At 41.3% G+C, this 26,517-nt stretch overlaps 1 protein-coding gene across 1 annotated transcript in view; it reads right to left on the reverse strand.

Annotated features, from left to right (window-relative positions):
• Window positions 1-2,693: 2,693 nt before the first annotated feature.
• The window catches only part of UST (uronyl 2-sulfotransferase), a 156,278-nt gene continuing 132,454 nt past the window's right edge, over window positions 2,694-26,517 (reverse strand). The window contains exons 8-9 of the mRNA XM_042891789.1: window positions 8,581-8,860; window positions 2,694-2,757 (exon numbers count right to left, since the gene is read on the reverse strand). Coding sequence (XP_042747723.1) covers window positions 2,694-2,757; window positions 8,581-8,860 — 344 coding nt within the window. The remainder of the gene's footprint in view (window positions 2,758-8,580; window positions 8,861-26,517) is intronic.

A 26,517-nucleotide genomic window follows, 5' to 3' on the forward strand; every position in this document is an offset into this window, starting at 1 on the left:
CTGCACCGATCCCTCCACAACAGGGCATGTTTTGGCTCCTTTCACGGTTCTAGGAAAGGAAGGTGGGGGCAGAGAGACAAGCTCTGCTCTCTTTGAATCAAAGAGGGCCTGGCTTCGCAGGCTGCATGACAATAAGACAACCATCACAAACATCTGAGCCCAGGAAGCCTGGCTCTGCCACAGCTATTGTGATCCACGTCATTCAGGAATTCTACAAAACTGCACCAATTCCCATAAAGTTTTGCAGAGTAGATAAACGCTCTGTTCCAGCTCTCACAGCAAGGGAGAGGAGGAAAGCTTTAAGCAATTAGGCCAGGCCACACAGCGATTCAGCTGGGCTGCCAGCTGCGCGGGACTCCCAAGGCAGCCGTGCTTCTGTGTGCTTTTCTGCACCAGGGACAGTGCTATGACCAACACTGCAACTTACCCATATCGCAGGACACCACAGGACCATGTGCATTTCCTTTAGGGAAGAAAGGGCCTGACCTTGTTCACCTTAGCAAAGGATGCAGCTCTCCTAAAAAAATGCTGACTGGCTAGATGGATTTTCCCTGTTCACCCTCTCCTGGACTTTCTGGATTATCTGGTGGGCTTTTCTATCTACTTCCCACTTTTCTGTCTGTTTTGCAAAGCAGTTAGAAGTTCTTAGCTTTGATTAGAGCTGGTCTTGGAGAAGGTTTTGCTGCTGCCTCCGTTCCCCTTCCTGTAGTGAGAACAGAGAAATGGGGCAGTTCTCACACCATCTTCCTCACAGGAGCTGGTTGCCATCGTACAAAAACACATTAGGTTCCTTTGAGATGATGACGGTCCGTGCATGTGTGGGGTCAGAGCAAGCTACAGAAGAGCCCCCTTCCCCCAGGCAGAGAGAACATTTGCTTCCGCTTCTGAAAAGCCCAAAACTTTTCCTTTGACTCAAAAGACACTGTTTTGGAAAATCAGAGCTGACTGCATCATAATTCCATCCCCTTCTCCCAGTTTTTGAGTGATAAGGCATGCACGATGCTGCTTGACACTGTGATATTTATAAAACAAAGCAGAGGTCAAATTTGCTGAACAGTTTCCAAATTCCAGTGAGATTTATCACAAAGAGCCCCATGCACAGACCAAAGTGGCGTGACTGACAAGGGTGGGATTGTGGAGCCGCTCAAAAGACCAGTTTCCAGCCAGCACCGATGGTCCACATCATGCTCTTGGGGGCAAAACCTGCTGGGAAGCTTCAGCTATGTGGAGAATTCAGGCAGCTTTCACAACGGAGTTTCTGGACAAGAGACCCCATTGTGAAGAGCCGTGCTGTCCTCCATCAGCGCAGCCCTGCGTGAGGGGCAGCCTGGAGCTCAGCCCCATGCAGCAGACCCCAGGCTGCCTTGCTCCTCCCCAGTGCCCCGGCCTCCCTAAAATAGAGGTGCTGCTGGGCCCCGCTTGCCGGTTTTTCATCCCAAAAAGTGCGGGAAGAAAGGTTTTTCCCACAGCGAGTGCTGACATTTCCAACAGAAAGTTGTCCAAAGGAAATTTGGCAGAAATACCCACCAGAAAGCTACAACTGAGAAAGTGGCTCTGGTCTCTCACTCTCCCCAGACACCAACTTTCAGGGCTGCTGCTGACACCCAGTCTGTGCTCTCATCTGAGGGCTGGTGCTGCCGAGACCTGTTTGCACCCTGGTGCTCTCACCTGCCAGCACATTTCAACCTCCTGCCCCGAGCCAGAGGGGACAGATTTGACACGGCTAAGCCTCAGTTATTTCTACAGAAGCAGGTCATGGCTGGCTCCAGTGCTCAGTGCAGAAACTGGATCTGGAGCAGAGGTCAAGGTGACACCTCCAGAATGGGCTTCACCTCAGCATCTGTGCTCCAGTACCACAGGCCAGAGCACAGCTTCACAAAGCACTCTGCAGAGGAACGGGGAATTACATCTGTGCTTGAACTCATCCTGAAGGTGCTCACAGAAGACACAAGGGAAACTTCCACAGAGCGCACTGCCGAGGCACAGCAACAAGGCTGGGCGAGACAAGGGACAAGTGCCGGGGCTGTCAGCAAGGAGGCATATGGCCTGCACCCTGCCTGGAGGCTGCCGGGCCTGCAGTGCCCCACACCAAGCCAGCGGTGTGGGGAGCAGACCAGGGCCTGTCGTCTCACTCCATGCTGGTGTTGGTGGCTGAATGGAAAGGCATCGCTTCATCTTCTGGGCTTCTAAGCACTGTTGGAAACAGAAGGAAAAAAAAACAATTTAGACTGTGTATGCAAACAGATTAGATGACTTTTTAAGAGAAGAAGTGACCATGCCCTGAGAAATGACTAACACCACCAGATGTAAATTCATCCACCCGCCCTTCCTTGTATCTCTTTTTATCAGGACAGGATCACCTTTCCCAAACATAAAGCTAACGTACAGACACACCACTTCTGCAGCTATCTGTTGTGTATCCAAATATGTAAGATTAGAAATAACCATTGTCCCAAAAGGACATAACTATTAGCTTAACAGCTGAAAAGTCCTTCATATTTAGGTTGTTAACTGAGAATTTTGCAAGTTTTAGGGAAAAGATAAGTAAACTAAAAAATGCCATGGTACTTGTTTTGCTTTCTGAAATCTTGGACCGATGTTAGACAGAAAGAAGGTACAAGGGCTAAGACATTTGACTAAATTGTCATCGGTGTTTTCTTCACAACTCTCCTGTGCAGTGTTGGGAATATCACTTACCCACTGGCTGTATCCATTCCCAATGTATGAAATGGGGATAACAGCACTTCTTTACCTCCACTGTGGATCAAAAGGATAAAGATGTTAATCATTTCCAAGATGCTCAGACCGTACAGTTCATGCAGAAATACCTTACACAGACAGTCTTTGGGAAATATGCTAACAAGATCTATTGTTTGTTCAAACACAAAACAAATGGAGAATGCAAAACAGGAAAGGCTTGCAACTCTTCATGGATGCATAGATGCCTCACTGTTACTTCTCAGCAAATCTCTCCAGCAAATCTCTCCAGTGTGATTTTAAGGATCTTTTCTTCTTTTGGGAATAAGTGAAGAGAACAGCAACCATACAGTTTTCTCCTTTCTCACCACACAAGCTAGACAGGAGGATCCTGATGGAGAAATCTCCATGTGCCATGGGAAGCACTTTTGCTCCTGTGTCTGGCACAGACTGTAACAGCCTCTACATCTTTCCTGCACCTGGACTGTAGACAATCATGAGTTCAAAATTGGGAGATGCCACTGGCCTTTGCTATCTGACAGCACTCCCATGAGCCCTGACGTTATCTACAGAATCCTGTATTGTCTTGGCATTTGAAAAGTGCAGTAATGCTTTCCTTTGAGGCACCACTTCACTGATGCACATTCATTTCACTCAGCTTACTAGCAGCCTGGAGAGTTTTGCTGAAGGATGAAATCCTTGTATTGGATTGGCTCCTGCACATCAGATACAGGTATAGGCTGTGTGTTCACACTCTGCCAAGCTTTTTAGGTAAGGTAGTAATCTGAACATAAAGAAAAACATATAGAAAAAGCCAAAAGAATGCTAATTGAATACAAAACACATCTGAAGAAGCATTTCATTTTAAGCCACAGTCTCAAGTTTTCCAGATAGCCCAAGATATATAAGGACAGTTAGCATGCTGTGTGACACTTCAGCTGGATGCTCTATATCATCCTAGTGTTCAGACTGCTATTCTTAACTCTGAACAGCACTGCCTCCATCTACTGCTGATCTCTGCTTTTCACAGCACAGATTCTCCCACGGTCTAGCAGGTTTCTTCATTATTCTCCTTTCTGCCCATTGGGTATGAGGATGGGAACTGAAGGATGGTGAAAGTCTGAATAAAACATGCTCTTACCATGCCTGGCTGACACCGATGTAATTACTTACCCATAGATGACAGCTAACTTAGACTACAATCAGTGAAATGCAAAAACAGGCTTGCATTCCTCCTTTATGCACTCAGAAAAGGAAATCCATGTGTTTATACTCAAAATCCACATCTAAATATACCATTGGTCAAACCTTACCATTGAATAGTGTCTGAAAGGCCAAATACCTATTTACAGAAAATCTCCCCCATTCCCAACCCATTCCAAGCTCCTGACACGCGCAGCCCCTCACACCACTGCCATGACACAAACCACTATGGTGCGCTCGTGCTTCCACAGCACACATCTGTTTCCAAAAGCTTTTAACTTATCTTGAAAGTTCACTTCACACTGCAGTGCAATTTCTGGACAAAATAACAAAAAATCATGAGAACTTTTTGGTTGCAACAGACACATTAGCAGCTAGTTTGTGCTGTCTGAAGAACTAAGAAGTAGCTTTTAACCATCAAAATAAGATTTCCTCCACCTACTTCTAACACTTTGCATTTTTTTACCCAGTGGCTCTTTCTCACTGAGCTGTCTTCCTGCACACTTCACACCATACTTCTGTGCACCTAAGCAGAGCCTGATTCTGCAAACACTCCGCAGAGATGCTGTGGTGTAACATGGCAAGTGGCCCCAGTAATGTTACCAGTGGTAAGCAGGCACTTCTGAACCTTGGTAAGACATTTTCCATTCAAGTCTGCTGATTGAAACTTCTATGTAGCACTCAGTTCTACCTTTGGTCTTGGCTCATGCAAACAGGTAGATTGACAAGGTTTTGTATGTTTGCTCAAATCTCTGCAATAAAAGCCGATTCCTTAGAAATAAAAGAGAAAGAATGCTGTGGTATTGTATTACAGTCTCCTCGCTCTTGAAAATGTTGCTGCTGTTGTTTTAGGCAATGGTCTAATGTCACAGATGTTCCCTTTCTTAAAATGGAGGAAAAGACCAGAGCACCATTACCCGAAACTGTGAATTACATAGCTTTATTTTTTTAATAAGATGGAGAGTTCTATTCTTTGGCAGGCCACGCTTTTAAGATTGATAAAGAGCATCCAAGTTGGCATGCAGTGTGGTTTCCTTTGTTAGTAAAAAAATGTACCATTATATTAAATATTTTTATTTATTGCATTAAATATGGAAAGAAGGAGAGTTCAAAGGCTAATATCCACAGTTTTGGTCTCCAATGTTTAAAATCTGCAATTTTTTGTTTTGATGATGCTACGCACCATTGCATTTTACAACATTCAAACAATTCATCAGAAAGGTACAGTGGTAAAGACCCATTTACAAGGAAATACCTCCAATATATTTGCAATCTCACGTATGTTGAGTTCTGCTGAGGTACTTCTCTACATATAAATAGAGAACATTTTATATAACTCTGATTCTGCCATACACCATCAGAACAATATATGTGGAAGAGAAGTAAGCTAAACAGAAAAAAAATGCACAATTTGTCACCGTAATTGAAACTTAAAACTAAAATTTATTTTTTCCAAATGCTGCTTTTTAACAATGTTTGATTCTCTCTTCAGTGTGAGTGAGCTGATACTCGCATTATAGCACTGCTTAGGACTTTTGGGCTTTTTCAGCCTGGCTATCAAATACTATGTTGACTACAATGCTGTATGGAAACCAAGCTGTTTTCTTTCTACGTAAGACTTTCTTACTTAGCAACCACAAAGCAGATGATACAAGGTATTTTGGGGAACTTACTGCATATATGTCAGGTGAGCAAAATAATTTTGCTTTCAATCTCACAACTCCGGACAGTCTTGGACACAGAAAATAACCCAGGAACAGCCAGCCCCAACCTCATTGCTGAAGTCCAACCTTTAGATAATAAACTACATTGCATAAAGTGCTGTTCCATCAGGTGCCATTCCACATGTCCCCACAGCCAGTACACCCAGGCAAGGAAGCTAGTGTAAGCAAGCAGACTATGGAGCTAAGAAGAAATGCACGAGTTTTATTTTTAACCATTGCTGGACTGAAAAATAGAGTCATATGGCTTATTCAGAATACAGGAGATGGTAGTGAATAAGTTAAGGAATATTTCATCCCAAAATATACTTGCTTTCATTTATAGCTAAGCTGAAGTACACATATATTTTCTTATTTTCATAAATGTCAAGCAACCACCTTTTTCTCCCAATAAAGATTTACAAGTACATGCACGGCACTTCCTACAAAGCTGTTGTGGGCTAAAGGATTAAAAACAATGTTTTTCTTTGAATAAGAAACATTAATCAGATCAAAATATAATCTTTTAAATCAACTTCTTCCTGAGCAACTTAAAATTTGGAATGTGTTGGAAAGTTTCAATAAATAAGTCAAAGATAAACCAGCTTCACAGGTACCTTTTAACAATTACGTAAAATGTGTTTAATGACAGACAAGTAAGCTGTAGGATCAGGAATCTTAGATGCTGTGTGCCAGATAAACTTATGAAGTACCATTCAAGGAGGAGAGGCCAGGTTAATTGTTATGAAAAATACAACAACATTAAAACCTAGCAAGTAAATTGTTTAACAGTTTTTGTATTTAGGTTATAAGTAGTGATGGCAGAAGATGCCATTAAATAAACAGATAAAAATAGACTTAACAGTAAGTGGCAGTGAACTTGCAGGAATGTGTTAAGTGACTGATTACTCTGTTACAGCGTTGGCAAAAAGTCTCAAATAGAACTTCTGAGAGGCGAGAATATTAATATTCTTTCCAAGATATAACAATTCCACAGTGTGTAAACTCATCATTACTCTTTCAATGTAATTTCATAGAAACCACTTAAAATATACAATGCAGCAGATTCATACTTTAGCTAATAGGTTAGTTGTTATCCATGCCACTTTCAGTTTTCTTTAATGTACTCCCTTTTGGTAGTGTATTTCTACCACCAACTTGGGATGTTAATGAGAATAGAATTTTCTATGTAGCATTTTCTGCAAATAAACACCTTTTCTCAACATGATTACACTTCTTTTTTTTTGTTCTCTGTATGTACGTACAGTAAAGACTGACTGGTGATGGAAACAGGTCATAATTGGTATTGGATCTCAGCAGGATTGTGGCAGAGGAAATTCTTGACAAAACACATCTGAGCTTAGCCTGAGTTTATTTGCCTCGTCCATCACAAGATAACTTTTGCCTCTTAGTTCACACTGAAGGGTGACCTTGCAGACAGAAGTCACACTGCTCTAGAGCAGCCAAAATTGCCCAGCAGACGTTTCAGAAGAAACGAGTGAGTTGGACACAGCAGCCTTACTCCTGAAGTGTTACTGAATGGGACTCATCCTGGCAAGGAGCTGTTTTCCTGTGCTCTGGAACAGGAGCTTATTGCTATTATTTGTATTGGTTAGCTTCCTCTGAGCAAAAGCATGCATAAAAGGCTAAGGCCTCACTGAGAAACCCTAATACTATTGGGCTCTGTCCATTGAAGTCAATTCTGAGCTGCTCATCACCAGGAGCCCCAGGACACTTATCTTGAAGACACTGCACATGGGAGCTACTCCCATTTCTGACCCCAGCCTACTGTCTGACATTACTAGTTGCAGTGACCTACAAGGGCAGACTTTCACAGGGCATCTCGCAACAATGCATCGCTAAGCTGACAATTTTACAAAGCTTCTTCTTCTCTTTGTTTTAGAATTCTGAAGTATTTCAACTAGAGAGTTTGAGTGTAGCCTTACTATTAATTTTATTTCTAGCCATACAAAAGGCAGATGCCTGTAGGGGCAGCAGCTTCATACAAGAACAATTAAATTCTGTGACTACAGAAACAATGCTTATACTTAATCAGAGCTCCATCTCTTTTAATTTTTTTTTAACTGAGTGACCTTTTTTTTAATTACATCTCTTTGGATTTCTGGTCCATAATAGAAATAAAAATCTACAAATACTCTTCCTGAACATAAAGACCATGTACTGTATCTTCTCCTTCAGAATCTAATAGAATTGTACTTCGCTGCAAGAAATAAAACTCCAGTTTACATCACCTGTCCCAACTCTTCAAATTCTTCATCCATTCTTGCTGTTTACTGACTTTTTTACTGTATGAATTAGAAGGGCTTACCAAAAATATCTAGTTTCTGTAACTCGCCTCATGTCCACTCACATTAATTTGCCAGAATAGTAGACTCACTCCTCCCACACTGAGAAATTCAGAAGCCATTATCTAACCCAATTTTGAGCCTGTTATCTTCAGATGTGAACACGTGGCAAAGGCTCTGACTGCATCAGTGGAATGAATACCAGTGCTCTCGGGGCAGAGAGGCACTCTTCCCAAATGGCTCACTGCCTTCTCATTTCCGGTAGATAATGCCACTGTATTATGCAATGATGACTTGCTTCTGGAGAAAGAGAGAGATGAGAATCTGTAAAATCCACTTTGCAATACTGCGTGATGTATTTCATGTTTTGCAGATGCCCAGAGGACTGCGGTGTACTCCAAAAGTTATTTTGTGATAGACAACAGATAATTCTCTCTTGAAATACCCTATAGCAAGAAATCTATAGAGCCAACACAGTATAATAACTTCAAACCCACAAAACCAGGTATCTCCCCATTGCCCCAACACATGGGAACATTGTGTTTCGTTCCGTTTTAAATGCTGCTGCGCATTAACTCAGTTTCTTAAAGAATTACTTTTAATAATAATTAAAAAAATCTTAAGAAAGCTTGAGGGATCACCAGAAGAGAAAGGATAGCTCTTCCATCCATCACCTTTTATAGATATCCTCTAGCCACTTTTCATCATCTTCTTCCTCATCGTCTATCGGTTCCTCTGTTTCCAGGGGAGAAGGAATGAAGAACTCAGGTCTGGGACGTGGTTTCCTGGTATGAGACTTCAGTCCAAACTTGCGCTTTAGGAGGTGGAACTGTTCTTTGACATAGTAATAAAACTCATATTCGTATCTCATACGTTGGTAGAGGATCTGTATTGCTTCTGGAGAGGGGACGGTCTTTTTCACTGTCACAGTCAGATTGCCAAGTTTCCTATGTTCTGTAAAGAAAACAAACAACATGGCAGGTACTGATTAATGAGACCACATGTAAACTTTTTTCTTTCATTAACATTAAGGCATGGCCATACTGCATTATTAGTACAAATGACCTCAATCCGCCTCCTTCGTAATGTAAATATTTTTATTGATTTGAAGTTAGGCTTAGATGTTTAAATATTGCTAGTTCACACATAGCATTTGGAATTGCAGACAGAATCATCAGAGAATCACTGAATATCCTGCATTGGAAGGGACCCGCAAGGATCATGGGCTCCACATAGGACCACCCAAAATCAAACCATGTCTGAGAGCAGTATTCAAATGCTCCTTCAACTCCAGCATTTGGGACCATGCCCACTGCCCTCAGCAGCCCATTCCATGTCCTCCACCCTCTGGTGCAGAACCCCTCCCTAACCCCCAGCTGCCCCTCCCCTGACACAGCTCCATGCTGTTCCCTCGGGTCCTGTTGCTGTTACAGAGAGCAGCTCAGTGCTGCCCCTTCGCTCCCCTCACAAACAGCTGCAGACTGCCATAAAGTCTCAGCTCCTCTGCTCTGGGCCGGACAAACCAAAGGACTTCAGCTGCTCCTTACACGTCCCGGTCTCCAGACCCTTCACCATCTTTGAAGGCTTTCTTTGGACACTCTCTAATAATTTTATCCCTTCTTAAACTGTAACACCCAAACCCTCACTCAGTGCTCAAGGTGAGGCTCCTCAGCACAGAGCAGATGGGACAACTGCTTTCCTCACTCATTGGCAGTGCTAGCCCTGCTGCACCCCAGGATACAGTTGGCCCAGAATCACAAAATCACAAGGTTGGAAACGACCTGCAAGATCATCTAGTCCAATCACCCTCCCATTCCTATTAGTACCACAAGCACTAAACCATATCTCATAGCTCCTCATCCAGGCGCCTCTTGAACACTACCACGGACGGTGACTCCACCACCTCCCTGGGCAGCCATTCCAGTGCCTGACCACCCTTTGAGAGAAAAAGTTTCTCCTAATATCCAACCTAAACCTCCTCTGGTACAACTTCTGGCCGTTTCCTCGGGTCCTACTATTTGCCTGGGAGAAGAGGCCAGATCCTTTTGCACACAACCTCCATTCAGGAAGTTGTAGAGTGCAATGAGGTCTCCCCTGAGCCTCCAGACTAAACAACCTCTTCTCCAGACTAAACAACCCCAGCTCCCTCAGCTGCTCCTCATAAGACTTGTGCTCCAGACCCCTCACCAGTTTAATTGCCCTTCTCTGGCCCACTGGGTGCCAGGACACTGATAGTTCATGTTCACCTTGCTGCTAACCAGAACTCCCTGATCTCCTCCCAGGCTGTCTTGGAGTCGCTCCCTCACCTTTCTAGTCACTGAGGATCTTAACTGGTGAAGGGATATGGAAATTGAAACATACTTCTTATTGAAAAAGCAGTTCTGAACATTGGAGGAACTCAAGAGGATTTGACTACTAAGCCTTGTAAATAAAAAACAAGAAAGCAGACTACAAAGAACATTTCATTCTTTGGACTAGACTCTGCTATGTCAACTGGTATGGAAAAGAGGAAAGAAAATACATTGGTAGCTGCCACCATTTCAGCAACAACAGAAGTGTCAACAAAACACACCTGTAAGTCAGATTCAGCTTATCATGCCCAACCTCAGGCTCCCATGTGCACAGGTCCAGTGTGTATTGGTTTTGGCTGGGATAGAGTTTATTTTATTAAGAGGAACTGATACAGCGCTATGTTTTTGGATTTGTGATTAAAAAGTGTTGTTAACAAACCGAGGTTTTAGTTGTTGTTGAGCAATGCTTGCCTTTAAAAAGGCAGAACTATTACCTCAACAGGCAATACAAGACATCCACCTAGTGAACATGGCACCAATGATCTCCAGACAGGAAGAACAGGTTACACAGGAAAAGTACAATGAAAAGGTAGAGAACAATTTTGTGAACATGAAATTCTTCCTCTCCATCTTATAAGATTAATGCTCATATAGTTTAGGGTGTCTACACCTATAAACACATTCTATTTTTCAGACAATGGGCACACATTTTCCTACTTCAGAGTAGAGAAAAACTAAAGAAAAGCAACAGAAAGCTGTTCATTTAATAATACTACAGAAGACAGCAAGTGCTGCTGAGCTGGCCTTCTGCTTTTCATTTGGTTTTATTATGTGCACACATCTGGTGCAGAAGAAAAATGTTGCGTCTGAGAGAGGTATTTTTTCCTCTCATTTTCACTTACCAATTACAGCAGGGAAATTTGTAACACTGGAAGGATATGATACAAAAAGAGAATAGTTGACTAACTTACCAAACTTAATGCTGTTGTGAGTCACAAAAAATGATTTAAAACATTAATTTTATTTTGCATTTGTACTTTTAATTTATTCTCTAAAGGAAGAATGGTTTTCATTAGTTTGTAACAATTAATACATGCTGTTCTGTAATTAAATGGTGCTTTTACACCAAACTCTTTAATTTTTAACACTGAGATCTCTGTCTCTACTCATATACCTAAATCATTAGATAACCTACTATCTATAATTCTTTGTTCTTTAACTACATTAGTAACGTTGATATAAGCTGTATACTTACAGACTGTTCACAGATTATCAATTTATACCATTTTAGATAGAAAAGAGTAAAATCATTAAAATTTACAAAAATTAAATTAGGAATGACTTAAGAGGTGATCTTTAATATGCTGTCTAGATAAAAAAAGAAGTAAAAAAGAAAAGTCATGAAATATTTGCATTTAGACTGACATTAACATATAAAGCCTTACTTGCAGCTACTGGATGGGGTGAAGTGTTTGGGGTTTTTTGTGAAAACACTTGGGCTCCCTCAAGATCTTATTCTCTTCTACACTACCTATACCCATAGATTGGAAAAGACTAAAAAAAGTCTCATCTTCTAAAATTCTTAATTGTTCAAGTTGTTGTTGATGGGCATTAGGCCATTAGACCAAATTAGACCAAATATGCTCAAGGAAGGATTGCTGTACTCAGTTTGTCCTTGGGTTAGAAGGCCAAAGCCATCTTATGATGATTTAGCACTTCAAGAAATTCCTCATTCTGGCGCTTGGTTGGCAGCTTTCACCAGCTTTGCAGTCTGGTTTTCTTTATAAACTCAGCAGCAAATATACACTACTAAATGTTTCATTTATTAAGTCTAAGCCTTCACACGCTTGCCAACTGCATTTTTATTTTACATAGGTTATTTCTGTTACAGAAAACTTCTTTTACATCACTGGAAAAAGCTCTTTATTTATACGGTCCCTCCAGGACTCTAACTGGGAAAAGCCACTTCTGAAGGCCCCAGCTCCCTTTGGTGGCTGCTCCCTCCAGCAGAGAGAGGCACTTGTGTTTGGCTCAGGAGTGCTGCCAACGATGACAAGGTGAAAGGCGCTGGGCTGTCTTCCTGGAGGGTGACTGGCAAGGGCAGGACTAACCATGGGGTGGCTTTCTGGTGCTGTGCCAGGCAGTGGCCAGGTGCTCTGTGCCACCCTTGGGGCTGGCACTGCCAGGGCAGAACAAGCAAGCAGCTTGGTGCACTCATGGGCTGAATCTGTCTGGGCTTTGCAAATGCAGTAGGCATGAAATAGAGGGTTCCCAGATATATGCAACTACATGCATGTATACATGTGTGTATATCTATACACACAGACAGACAGAAACACACACACTCTGAAAGGCTGCAGGAGCAACGTACATTTTTCCGCTTCTTTCGGTTTGCCTCTCACTGTAACTATCAGCAACTGCAGTGCTGTAAAACACTTCTTGTCAGAAGGGACTGTGCCTGGCCTCAGGCTCAGCATTTTGATCAAACAAGCCAACTTTACTGGTTTTTTTTTTTTTTTTTTTTTTTTTTTTTTAACACTTTTAGATTGCTTTCTAATCTTAAATACTCTTGAAAATTTCTTCAGTACAAATATGAATGAAATCACAGAACTGCCCCTTGAAATTGCCTTAACACCTCTCCTCATCGTGTAAGCAAGATGGAAACATTATGCAGAGTTGGCTTAAAGCCAAAATAACAATCTGCATATGCTACATAAACCAAGCTGTCCCACCAAAGGACCCCACTTTATGACCTTTGCTAACCAGATGGAGGGCAGCAAACAACACCATTTACTTTTTAGGGTTATTTCTTTTTAAACTGTAGTGTGGTTTTTTTGGCATTCCTTTGAATTACTAAAAAGAATTCACCACACAGTAACTGAACCTCCCAGCACAGCCTGCTCAAGCCTTGAATTAGCACAGTGGAGACTAAACTGATATGCAGATATGGATGAAGAAAATTAAATTCTTCTGGGTTACCAGGTGATGAACATTTACTGCTACTTTCTCAACTCTCACTTTTTTTTTTCTCTTTGAATTTACAAACCTGTGTTATTCACTGCAGTAATCCAAGCCATAGGAAAAGAAAGATTATTTTTTTTTTTTTAACATTTTGTGGCTTGAAAAACCTTGGATTGCCATATTTAGACAAAACGACCCTAAAGATTGCCTCAAAAGAGAGTCTCTGAGCTATGCCTCCTCCCATACCATGATACAGAGGTGCTCTGAGCTGTGGGTGAGTGCAGTAGTGCTCGCCCACCCAAAGTCAGGGGCGGAAAGCCCTGCCCCAAGCCCTGCTGCTTGAGGGCCGTGTGAACACGATGGCTGTCAAAGATAGAGTAAGCTCATTTCCTGCAGACAGGCAGGCAGGGAGGCCCCACATCTCAGTTGCACTCTGTTGAGCTGCAGTGCATACCTATTGCTCCATGGATGTCAGTGGAAATGAAGGTGCGCCGCTGCAGTTAGATGTGAGGTACAGACCACTCAGGGCCTCTGCTTGACACGCCACTCAAGGGATCAGTGAGGTGCTAAAATGGGACTCTGATGTCTGTGCTAGAAATGATATCCCCTCAAATCATTTAACTGCAGCTCAGCAAAAAAAATTCAGGCCCGGTTCACTGGTTTCTCAAACTTTTCAGCTGGACTCCTGAAGTACATCAGGGAAAGGACATCTGGGAGAATGCGGGAAATGCTTCTTTCTCTCTTGCAGGCTGACCTTCCAACAAGACCAGGGATGGGCAGAGCAGCCAGGCTGCACACCATGCCTGGTTGCTCTGCTCAGCCACCAGGGCTTCTTGTAATCACTGGCTGAGATGACATGTATTGAAAAACAAAGCCCATGAAAAAGTAAGTGATGCTTGACCCACAGCATCCATTAGCTCTGTCTGAAATATTCTGGCTGCCATTTATTAACCTTCTTATTGCTTTTACGCACTGGGGTGCATAGAAATAGAAGCTAAACTTCTTCTCGGTTATTCACATTAACTAAATAAGGTATAAGATTTACCATTTATCTAAATATTAAATGTTTGTGTGTGTATTGAGGACAGTTATGCTAGGCTCATAAGTAGTGCTTGCTTTGTTTTAGCATTTATATCTTAAATTACTGTGTTTCCATCATGACGGAAGACAACTCTTAACTCCAGAGAATTGGAAGGAAATCTCATGCGCATCTCTTAATTGTCAGATAAGGATAGGTGCCTCTGAAAAGAGAGATATCTGGTAGCAAGAACACCCAGAACTTCAGAGACTTACAGTTCTAGGCAAAACTGATGTCCTGTTTATTAAACAGGGACCTTGGGAGCAAATACACCAGACTGTAGTTAGTGTAGATGCTGCAAAATCACGGCTGTCAATGACAGAGTCTGAACTAGATGAGACAGTTACAGCAATTTGCTTTCTACTTCGTTACCACTTCACTGAATAAGGAAACCAGAGGGAAGAATAACATCACTCTTTACCTAATGTAATTTCATTATTAACATTAACATAGGCAAACCATAGGGAATATCACAGAATGATAACCTAGCAGAGAAAATGGAAGGAAGCAAAGGAAGAGATTACCCAGGAACAGCTCACAGAGGCATTCTGAAAGGCACATAATCAACTACAAATGCTGATGGATGTAAATGGCAAGGAGGTGTGGCAGCAAATGACAACAAGGAAAGGGGAAGGGAAAGGGGAAAGGAAAACGTTAGCAATAAATATGAAAAATACTTTGGATCAGTAAGGCTGAAAATAACAAAAGAAATGTCTTCCTGTAGTATGCAGGTAACATGTATTGAGAACACGCTGCAGAGATAAACAGCGCACCGTGAACTGGACAGTGTAACAGTGATACACATCCAACAGTGCTCTGAAATACTACTTAAGCTTTTAAAGGCATTATTTCACCATTATGAAACACTTGCCTTACAGCACATTCAGAAACACAAATATATATCTATCTCCATACTGTTTAAACAGCTACCACTCTCTGAGGTCTCTTCTCCAGCCAGGAAGTATTTACCAAGCAGTTTCCAACTTTCCTCTTGGAAACTTTTCACAGCATCATGCTTTTGTCTCCACTAGTTCAAAGCTGTGGATGCAACAATGTAGATTTCCAGCTGCATGGGACACCTCAGCTAACTTGCCAGTATAGCAAGCACTGCCTCTGGTGCTGCTCAAGCCAGGAAACGTGCTGTATCTCACACACGATCAGATAACAAATCTCCATAGGATCTTCTAAGAGACTCCTTTTATTTGCTGCAATTTATGCGTTGCATTCCCAGTTAAGATAAGCTAACATAGAAAGGAAAAAAAAAGCTGAAAATTAACCCCAATGGTATGAGAATGTGGTCAGGTACTTTTACTGCTGTTTAGCAACTTGTGAGCTGAACGAGACAGAGTTGGAGGTGCCAAAACCAAAGTCATCTGCAGAGGAAATGCCAGGATTCTCTAGTTCAAGTTGCTGAGAGAATTGCTAGGTTTGCAGTTCATATGAAATTTCTAATGTATCTTTTATAGCTGTACAAGTATTACTGAATGGATCCAGTCAACCTGACCATCTGACAAAACCACAATTTAAAAATAGATTCATACAGATCGCTTGTGAACAGAGATAAGTTAGGCAGATACTACCATTATTTCTGTTTTTTCTTTTTTCTTTTTCAGAAGGAAGAGAATGTTGTAGTGACAAACTTGAGCTCTGCTCTTGAACAGGAAAAGCTACACCATAGATAAGCTGTGCAGAAAATCTGCAAACAGGAATATAGCCTGGGATTTAAGAACCTCAAGCAGGCATCTCTCATCTTTGTGCTTTGAGTCACTGCAGAGTGCTACCTGTGATTTGTGTTTGCAAAAGAGAAGCTGTAGAAGAGGCATGCAGTGCAAGTTTACAACATCTACATGGGATCGAGTGACGTGGAGGTGTCTTTATTTCCATATATAGTATTGATGAGTGCAACCCTGGCTTATAGCATTCAGCTTTGTAACCACATCCTAAATCAGACAGGATATGAGAAGAGCCTCAGAATGAATATCAGGGTTGGAAGGAACACTTTAGAGAAAAAAGATATATTTGGTCAGCTCTGTTCAGCTCTTCACCAAATAGTATATTGAGAAGTGACTTGTTTACAGCACCCACATACTTTAATGGTAAGAAAACTACAGATACTGAAGAGTTGCAAGCTGAAGCCAGAGTTTTAATTGAAAAGGTGATTACTCACTAGAACAAAATGAAAAAAGAAATCAGTTGATTTGCTACCATTTGATATTTTATGTCAGAACCGACTGACTTAACCCACTCAAGTTACTGTGCAGTAGTAGAAGAAATTTTGTGGCTGGTAGCAAAGAAGAAGCCAAGCTAAACGATCCAATGGTTCGTTTCAGTCATTCAGAGCTGTACATTACAGTCTTGTATGTCTCAGCTTCCACATCACTTGTGAAAACCTTTTTGTCGGGCTCTCTGAGACACCTAAGTTTATGTCATTTTAGGAAGGTGTTTTAACACCTCATTTGCTATCAATTCCAGTCATTGGCTCTTCAAAGCCCAGTGGTCACCACCCTGCAATATAAAGCCCCAAAGGAACGTGAAACAACACCAGGTTAAAATAGAAGTTTGAGCACATGATCTTAAAAATTAATTTTAAGCGCTGCCCCTTCCCATCTGCTTTGTTCATAAATATTACTGTTTATTGCTTTGCATTAGAATAATTACTGAAATGAAAAAATAGAACAAAAGTACACATATTAATCAGAACAAAAATAATGTGCTTAGTAAAAACATTCAAGCATTACCAAGGTAAGGCCAGTACTTCTGCAGTATAATAGGGCAGGAAGAGATATGTGACCATAATGAAAATAGCTATTAAAAAGCAGAAAAAAAGAAGGTATCAGTTCTCTTGTCCCATGTGAGAAAGTTACTGGCTCTAAGATTTTCTTCTATGTCTTTACACAGAAAACTCAAAGCCCTGAAAACTGCTTTACATCTTATTATTAAAAGCTAAAGAAGGTCAAGAGAAAATTCTCTCTTTTCCCCTTAGGTTCTTTTGTGTATAATGAGCAACTGCAGGCAGCCAGGGGCTGAAGCACTAGCAAAAAAAGAAGAATGCTACAAGAGCAGAAACAACACACTGTTCCTTTCAAGTTCACCCCCCTCCTGGCCCACAGCCCGCCTGCCTTGGCCAGCTGCCAGGGTATCGGGACAAAAGCTTCCTCCTCTGGCCAAAACCAAGGAAAAGGGTCCGTTGTTTAACACAGGCAGACTGGTTTCAGCAAGAGAAAAAACTGAAAATAAAGGGAATTATATTAACTGAAGGTCCTGAGGGAGAAGAGTAATCTCCTAGTGTGGCTAATGCAATTCACTCCATGCCTTTCCCAAGGAGGGAATGTCTTGACTTCCTACCTCTCAGACTAGAAGGCAAAGTGAAATGTTTCAGCAGGGCTAAACTGTGAGGTTGCCAAGCTCTTTGTGTCCCTTGGGGTTATTACAAACCAGAAACAATGCATCTCTCTTCTTTTCAGGAAGCCCTAAAGCAAACCACTCTCCCTCTGTGCTTGCCCACACTTGTGTGAAGGGCGAACATTCTCATAAAAAGACAGCAGAAATTTCCATGCACCTACCAAAGAGTCTCAGAGATGAACAAATCAAGCATTTAGCTATCTGAGGAATTCACACTGACCCGAGTTCCTTCTGGATTTTGCAAATTGTCTTGAGTGAGATGACAAGGCATGTGTGGGGGAAAACCAAGGGGCATCACGCCCAGCTAGCAGGGGTTCATGAAAGGCAGGTCCTGCTTGACCAACCTGATCTCCTTCTACGATCGAGTGACCCGCCTGATACACAAAGGAGAGACTGTTGATGTAGCCTACCTAGATTTCAGCCAAGTCTTTGACACTGTCTCCCACAGTGTTCTCCTGGAGAAGCTGGCAGCCTGTGGCTTGGACAGATACACTCCTTGCTGGGGAAAGAACCAACTGGAGGGCTGAGCCCAGAGAGTGGTGGTGAATGGAATTGAAATCAGCTAGTGACTGGAAACCAACGCTTTTCCCCAGGGGCTGGTATTGGGGCCCCTCCTGTTTAACATCTTCACTGACTATTTGGATGAGGGAACTGAGTGCACTCTCAGTAAGTTTGCAGATGATACCAAGTTGGGAGGAAATGTCAATCTGCTGGGGATAGGAAATGTCCTACAGAAGGATCAGGACAGGATGGATCGCTGGGCTGAGGCCAATGGGATGAAGTTTAGTAAGACAAAGTGCCAGGTCCCGCACTTTGGCTGCAGCAATCCTGGGCAATGCTACAGACTTGGAGTGGAGTTGCTGGAAGACTGTGTGGAAGAAATGGACTGGGGGTGTTGGTTGAGGCTTGGTTGAATACGAACCAGCAGCATGCCCAGGTGGCTAAGAAGGCCAATGGCATCCTGATTTGTATGAGAAACAGTGTTGCCAGCAGGAGAATGGAAGCAATGGTCTCCATATACTCAGCTCTGGTGAGGCCACACCTCGAATACTGTGTTCAGTTTTGGGTTCCTCACTACAAGAAATATACTGGGGCCCTGCAAGCATGTCCAAAGAAGGGCAACAAAGCTGCTGGGGGGTCTGGAGCACAGGTCTTATGAGGAGTGGCTGAGGGAACTGGGAGAAGAGGAGGCTCAGGGGAGACATTATAGCTCTCTATAACTACCTGTGGTTATGGCAAGGTGGGGGTTGGCCTCTTCTCCCACACAGCCAGTGACAGAACTAGAGGGAATGGCTTCAAGTTGCACCACAGGGGAAGTTCAGCTTGGATATTACAAAAGATTTCTTCTCCAAAGGAGTGGTCAGGAGCTGAAACAGGCTGCCCAGGGAAGTGGTTAACTCACCAATCTATGAAGGTGGTACTATCTGTTGGCTAAAAAGAAAACAACCAAAATAATTCAACCTTCTGTGCCTATTTAAATTCTTTCAAAATTGATTTTCCCTGAGAAGTCATGATTTCCCTGAGAAATTCAGCAATCTCTCTGCACAGTTCATTTTTTGTTTCTACATAGCATATCCTCCCTTTGATTGTCTGTTTTCCAAAATCAGAGGTCCCACTTTATGAAATTCCTGTTCCTGTGAAAGTCATTCATTGCATCTCTGACCATCCCTGGCTCCCGCTCTGTACCTTTTCTAGTTCTATTAGATTCTTTTCAAGAGGATGGGACCAGAGCTACAAATTATTAATGAAAATGCAGAAATTTGTAGTTAAAAAAAAACACCCGTTATATAAATATTTTAAGAAATTTGAAGGAGTTAAGAGTCAGAAGTAAGTGATAACCAATGTGCCTATACCATAGATTTGAACCACTGCTGTCCCAAAGTGTTGGCTGAGAATATTTCCTTTACTTTAAAAACAAAAGCAGTTCAACACAAGAGATTTCTTCAACTTCATGGCTAATCCTAAAAGAAAGAGTATTAACTACAAGTAAATCTAATTAATCTAGTAAAGTAACACAGAAAAAAATAAAAAAGATTAAATAAAATTAAGATAAAATTAAAAAATAAAACAACAGTTTAATGGCCATTTTCAACAGCTAATCTTCAAAAACACAGATCTTTTACTTTTTTTCCTAAAAACTAATAAAAATTCTCTTCTTTACTAGATTCTGAATCGATGAAATTCTACTCAATTTGTTAAACTTAATAGAAGAATAAATGCCCAGATTTCACTCGTGCCAAACAGACCAAGAAAACCCCGAAACTGTAAAGGATCACCTTTTTAAAATCTGCAAACAGAGTAGAATGCACCATATTCTTTTCATTTTAATGAAGTTCTACGGAAAACAAACTTAAGATATCTGAGATTCATGGTTTCCATAGCAACCAAAACAATGGAAAAAAAATGACGAGAGTCATGTCACGGCCTGTCCAAACCCCAAAAATTTGTCTCCAGGAGACTTGGACTAAGTTTATACGGAGGGGGCACCTACCGCTCTGGCTTGCGTACGTGCACTTACACGTGCCAAAAGGGCCATAAGGCCCATGCTTTGACATAGGCACAGCACTCTGTTGGACATGAATGCGTGTATAATCATTGAGTATGCGGGTCCCAGAACACTTTTAAACTCCCCAGTTCAGCATCTAAATGGAGGCCAAGTTTTCCTATATGTGTTAGGGATATGAAATTGTGACTCTGAGCTCTCTTAAAAATATATTCCTCACTGGTATGGCCAGTGGCTACGGCCACCAGTCTCTGAACAAACACAGCAGCCCAAGGTACATCACGTTCAGTTAACATTTCCTCCATCTGCTTGCCACGGTGGTTGACAGCATTTCTGGTGTATTCCTAGAGCATTTAATTTTTTTAAGTGCATTTATTGAAGAAATGAAAACCCCTTAAATGAGCAAATATAGAGTCCTCATAAACATAGCTACATTTTTTTTTTTTCATTTGCTCTGAGTAACAGTGGGAAATGAAAAACCACGAGGCTGTAGGATGTGAAAAGACTATTTATGTATCATGGGAAAAATTAAACTGAGTTTCAGTGCTTTAAAGTGTCCAACATCTGTTTATCAAACACTTTTGTTGTACTTCTTTTGTCCTCAATTATGCAGTCTGACTGCTCTGACTTACGAAAACTGCACTAGATTCTTTCTTTGATTTTAATGACTATCTGTCTAAGTTCTGCCACTACTTTGAAACCAAAACGTTTGGCTGGCATTTCCAATTGCCAATAAAATGCATGAATGTATCAAGTGCCCTTTCTTCATAGAATTGCTCACATGTGCACACACATTCTGTAAAGATGTGTGGGTCTTGGAGTTCTTCTCTTTCTGTGCATGAGATACAAAGTGTCTAGGCTGTAAATTTTCGTTTCTGTTACAATAAAATATATTGAAGAAGTGGGATGTACACCAAGACGCGGCTTGAAAGGATAACAGAAAACAGCCTGTGAATTGAACAGTTGAATTTAGCAAGAACTCAAGCCACTGATTTCTACAAGAAGCTTGCAGAAACATGCACCAAGGAAAATAACTTTCATCAGTTCAAAGCAGAACTTTTCACCAACTTGAGTCTGTCCTTAAAATAGGCTAAGTAACGTATTCCGCAACTGCAAAAAGCACTGGAACTTACCAGGGGACCACAAGCCATGTTCCACAAGCAGCAGAAAGCAGTGCCAAGCAAATACTGAAATTCAATATACAGAAAAATATGCTTTTCAGTTTCATTGCTGTTCTGTTATTAAAAATTCTAGATGAGCAGGGCTGACATTTTGGTAAGCTGTTTGCAAGTGTTTAAGAAGACAGAGGCTTTCTGCTCTCAGCCATTTGTGCTGGCATAGCTGCAACAAACAGGCAAAGTTGTACAAGCTGCAATTTGTACCTGTTATTTTCAGCATATAAGAGCTGGAAATGATTGACTATAAAGGGGTTTGCTGTCCCACAGAAGCTGTTCTTAGTATAACAGGATGTATATACATGTACATCACGATCCTATTCAGGATAACGTCTTTCTGTCAAGTGCTTGAAAACAAACAGCACTCATTTCACCCTTTTTTACCATGCTGACTGGAAAGATCAATCTGCCATTTTTAAATAAACAAAATAATCCGAACAAGAGAAATCCGTTTCACTGCACTTAAAAAGATTGTACGTTCCCTAGCATTAAGCATCTCACCGGATCTGTAAAGAAAATCAATTGGTTTAACACAGAATTGTGGGCTAAACTAAGTACCTCAAAACAGGAAAGACCATGACCTCTTCAAAGTGTTCTTTGGCATCCTGGATTTCCATCTTACATTCTGTCCTTAATGGTATTTAACTGGCACTCAGAACTTACCACTACATCTGACCGTGCTAAATTCAGAATGGGAATGCTTAAGGTAAGAATTCGGAGAAAACAAACAAAATCCACCTGAAAGATCCAGAAATTCTGAAACAATTGCCCCAAGGAAGACATAAATCACTACTGCCTGATACTTTTATGGCGAAACTGGACAAACAATAGTCCCTATGAACTAGGATTCAGTGCAGGAAAGCAAACTGATGTCTTCTCAAGCAGTGAAAACTGAGTTGTGAACAGGGCAAAACCAAAGACACACTTGACATGTGGCTTTATCAAATAAAAAACACCATGACAAAAACATGGGGCAGGCAGCTGGTCAAATTACCTCGCTGCCAAATATCTGAGCAGTTTGTTTGATCATTGTCTCCTGCTCCAGTTGGCCCAGCCTGCTGTGCCCTCTTCACAATCCCTTCACAGTTTTACTGCCCAAACTTCTTCCTTAGATTTCCCATTTTCTGCATTTCATTCTCTCCAGGCACTCTTCTAGCAGCTGCTTTTGTCTGCATGCAGGGAATTCTCAATATTTTACTGGAATAGATCTTCATCAACCAGGTTGGCTTTTGGTAAAGAAATCCTGGGTTTCTACTGCATTTGTTTGCCACAGAGGGAACCAGGACATAGACTGTGTTGTTGGAAACACTCCAGTAAAAAATACTACCAAAGTGCTGTAAAAAAATGAAACAGAAATAAAACTAAAATCCACCCAGACAATCCTCCCCCATCCTCCAAAAGCCCAAAATAGCACTCACTGGTGTATGGATCTATTGGATAGGCAAGAACACTAGTAAGGCACAACATACACTGTTTTTATACACATATTTTTTTCTTGCTTCTAGAACCGCTACTAAATGCAAGCTCCTTGACAGCATCCATCTGCACTCAACTTACACTACTGCACAGTAAAGTGAGAAATATTCTTACCTCTTGCCTACCGAGTCCCCGCTATCCTTCCACAATGCAACACATGCTGTGGGAATCCACACAGCTCTGTGACAGTGACATCAGTGGAAAGCTAGGAAATGTCTACGTGGCTATTTGCAAGCCCTGAAAGTGAGCTTTGTCTGACCAAAGTCAGATGTCTACCTACAGCTGAGATACCCTCTTAGTATTCTATAGAGGTGGTGAAAGAGCAAGGCCTTTCATCCTAAAATTAAGTCAACATTTCTCTTTATTGATAAAAAAGAAGCTGAAAATAACTAATTAATTTAACACAAAAGCTACAAAAAGAGGCATTAATTTTATGATGGGTTAGAAAAGCCATTGGGAGGTGACTGTACTTCTTGGAGGAAGGACAGGAATACCTAACAGTCTGGAAAAATTCGCCTGAATGCCTGAATGTCTAGGGAAAACCAATAGGAGTTTTATAGAGAAACACCCATCCCGTACTGCAAATGAGTCTAACTGTCTAAGCATGGCTGTATGAATACCACAGAAGTAATGACATACTGTCAGTGACCAATACTTCATTCAAGCAGTAATCTTATTTCTAACATACCTAAGCAATTTCTGACATCAGCTGATATTTACTATGTATCGAAAAGTGATCTGATCTGTAATTGTGAGGATAGAGAAGTTGGGAGGAAAGAGAGAAAAAAGACCAGAAATAAAAAGTAATAAGTAGGATGCTAAATTGAAGAGCACAATAAAAGTGAAGGAAATAAAAAGAAAGTAGAAGGCAAATATTAAATAAGTGATTGAAAAGCAGTTTTACCACTGCTTGTGTCGAAACTGAACTCTAGCTTCTAACATACTGAGAAAAGGCCACTGCTTTTGTGGCTTTTACATTTTTTTTTTTTAATCAATCTCATCTCAGTGACATTTTCCTCATAATGCACTGTGTTCCCAATAGCCTATCATTTGTTCATGGATAGAAACAAACAAATAACCTCCCTCTGTTCTTTTTTTGCTAGCAGTGCTTGCTATCCCTCTCCTTGTCTCCTTTTCCTTCTGTGAAAAATAAGACATTCAGTAACATAGCAGACGGTTTGTAAATGAGTCAAACCAGTCAAAAAGCCGGAGTGGAAAAGACAAGTTAGGTATGCATTCTTAGTTCCAAGCCCCGCATTTGCATGTTCTGTAACACCAAAGATGTAATACTCACAATGATTTAGGGGTATGTATGTACTCATAGTACAATGATTCACTGCACAGTAATACAACAGCTTTGTGTACCCTTCAAAACTCACTTAGGAGAAAAGCTATGGAATAGACAGACCACTATAATTATCGATTCAACATTCTCACTACACAAAAGGTGTTAGATGGAATCATACCACAGAAGGCATAGGATCACGATATATTGTTTTATCACTGACCTGGCAGGACATGAAGTTTCTTCTCATGGCAGATGCACAGGGCTAAGTTAATTCAATAGTAACAGGGAAGCTAGAATGGAGGAATCACAGAAAGCCATAGGGAAAGCAAATTGACTGTGAAAGGGAATATTTCAGGGCCTGAGAACTGAGCAGGAGCACGCACATGAACAGACAACAGATGCTGCTCCAGATATTCATCAAGCAGCAAAGCTGGGAAGGATAGATAAATGCTTGGGTTTACTTGTTGTAATGGAGCAATTGGAGGAAGATGGCTATTTAAAGCACTGCCCCCTGGATAGATCTTTTATTTCTCCCAAGTCTTCAATTATTCTTCTTCTCTTTCTCTTCCGTACCCTCATTTCCCCTGAGCATGCACTCAGCAGCAACTTGCATTCCCCAGAAATACTCCCACTAGCTGCCTGGAAAGACATTCATGCTAGAGGGCAAAACATTCTTCTGACATGAAGATGCCTTTAAAACCACAAGTCATCTTCAGAAATCAAATTGCATGGAGGTTCATGAAGAAATTCCTCCAAGACCAACTTTGGAGGCAAGTGAATTCAGACGACTCATAAGCATCAGCAGTAATTTCATTTGAGTAAGCATGTTTGGTATTTTCCCCCCAAACCACACACCTCTTTGCACGTGCATTTCTTTTTAAGATATTTTCTTATTGGTCTGTTTTTATGCTCACATTTTGCCCTCAGCCTATATGATAAAACTGTTTGCTGGGTGAGCCCTGGAGAACCAAGCAGACCAAACACTAATGCTCATATGGATTTTATTTAGAGGGGGGAAAAATCCCTTAAGTTGAGTAGTTATGTTATTTTGAACTGGTTTTATATTTTATGTGTACATAGTGGAGCTGGAATTTCAGGGCTGGCTTTTGTTTGCATTCATCATGAAACATTTGTTATATGAGCTGCTGCTACTGCTACCAAAACAGCTGCTGCTCACTGCTAGAAAACCAGAGCCCATCTCAACAGTTTCTTTCTTTCCCTGGTAAGTCTATCTGGAAAATGATGTTTCTACAGAAAACTGCCTTTGTTAGGCTTCACCGTCATCCTACAGTGAACCTAAAGAACATCTTTTATCGATCCTGAACACAGGCTGGAGAGAGGACTGATAAATTAGAGCAGATGCTCCTGAAATATCTACAACTAAAGGCAGATCAGGACTACAGCTGTATGAGCTCCCTGCACTGCTACACCTCAAATGTGGATGTCTTCCCATCCGTTGCTCTTAGGATTTAGCCAGAATTCAACTTACCTGTCCTAAATCACTACTTTCTACCATCAGGAAAAATGGAGCCGTAAATTGAGTACATCAAATGGATTGATCTCCCTTCACATAAAAAATTTCTTTGCCCTAGAAATGCTGCTGTCTAGTGGCTAGGGCAATCTGTAGGAGACTGCTTCCCTATCCAGAAAAAAAATACAACACACAGCCATCTGACAATCTACGCACTTTTCAGAAGATCTGAAGGCAAACCATGACCCAGCAGATGAGTGGACTGCAGCCTGAGTGCTGAGGTCAGACTCCCTGAACGGCACATAAGCTGAATTTTAATACACTACTGACTTTGTTACAATTACTGAAATACTTCAGGGCTGTTCTTGTTGCTTCCTGGCAATTTCATATTGGCAGTGACCTCTCTCACCTCGTTCTCATTTTTTAAGTGAAAATTTACCCCAGACTTTAGCAGAATTTCTGCAGGACTCCACTCTTTTTGAAGTAAAGGGAGGCTACCAAACAATTAATGCCTATCAGTTTAACTAATTTTATCTTTCAGGAACTTTTTTTTTTTTTTTTTTTTTTTTTTTTTTTAATAATACCTGAACACTTACACTTCTGAACAGGTTTTGGACAAGATCCTGCTGAAAATCAAACTTGTATCATCTCATATCCATGTACTTGCTGACTCCTTCAAGGAACTAGCTGATCTTCAAGTCTCTAAAAAGAGTCGTACTGACTTTTCTCAGATGTCTAAGAGTCCCATTTCTTATTACAGTTAAATGGGATTCTTTCACCTGCAGCTGTTGAGATCATCATCACCGCCCTTAGAGTAATGTTAACTACCTTCTATTCTTACAATATAGCTGATGAGATTTTTAAAGTGCAGCAACCATTGTGGATAGAAAAAAGCAGCCCAACTGGAAATAGCACACTAATTAAAGAACACAGTAAGATCACAATTCAGAAGAAAGGAGTGAGAGG

The sequence above is a fragment of the Lagopus leucura genome, unplaced genomic scaffold (genome assembly GCF_019238085.1).
Source record: "Lagopus leucura isolate 7727_CA_CO unplaced genomic scaffold, USGS_WTPT01 Super-Scaffold_73, whole genome shotgun sequence".
Lineage (NCBI taxonomy): Eukaryota > Metazoa > Chordata > Aves > Galliformes > Phasianidae > Lagopus > Lagopus leucura.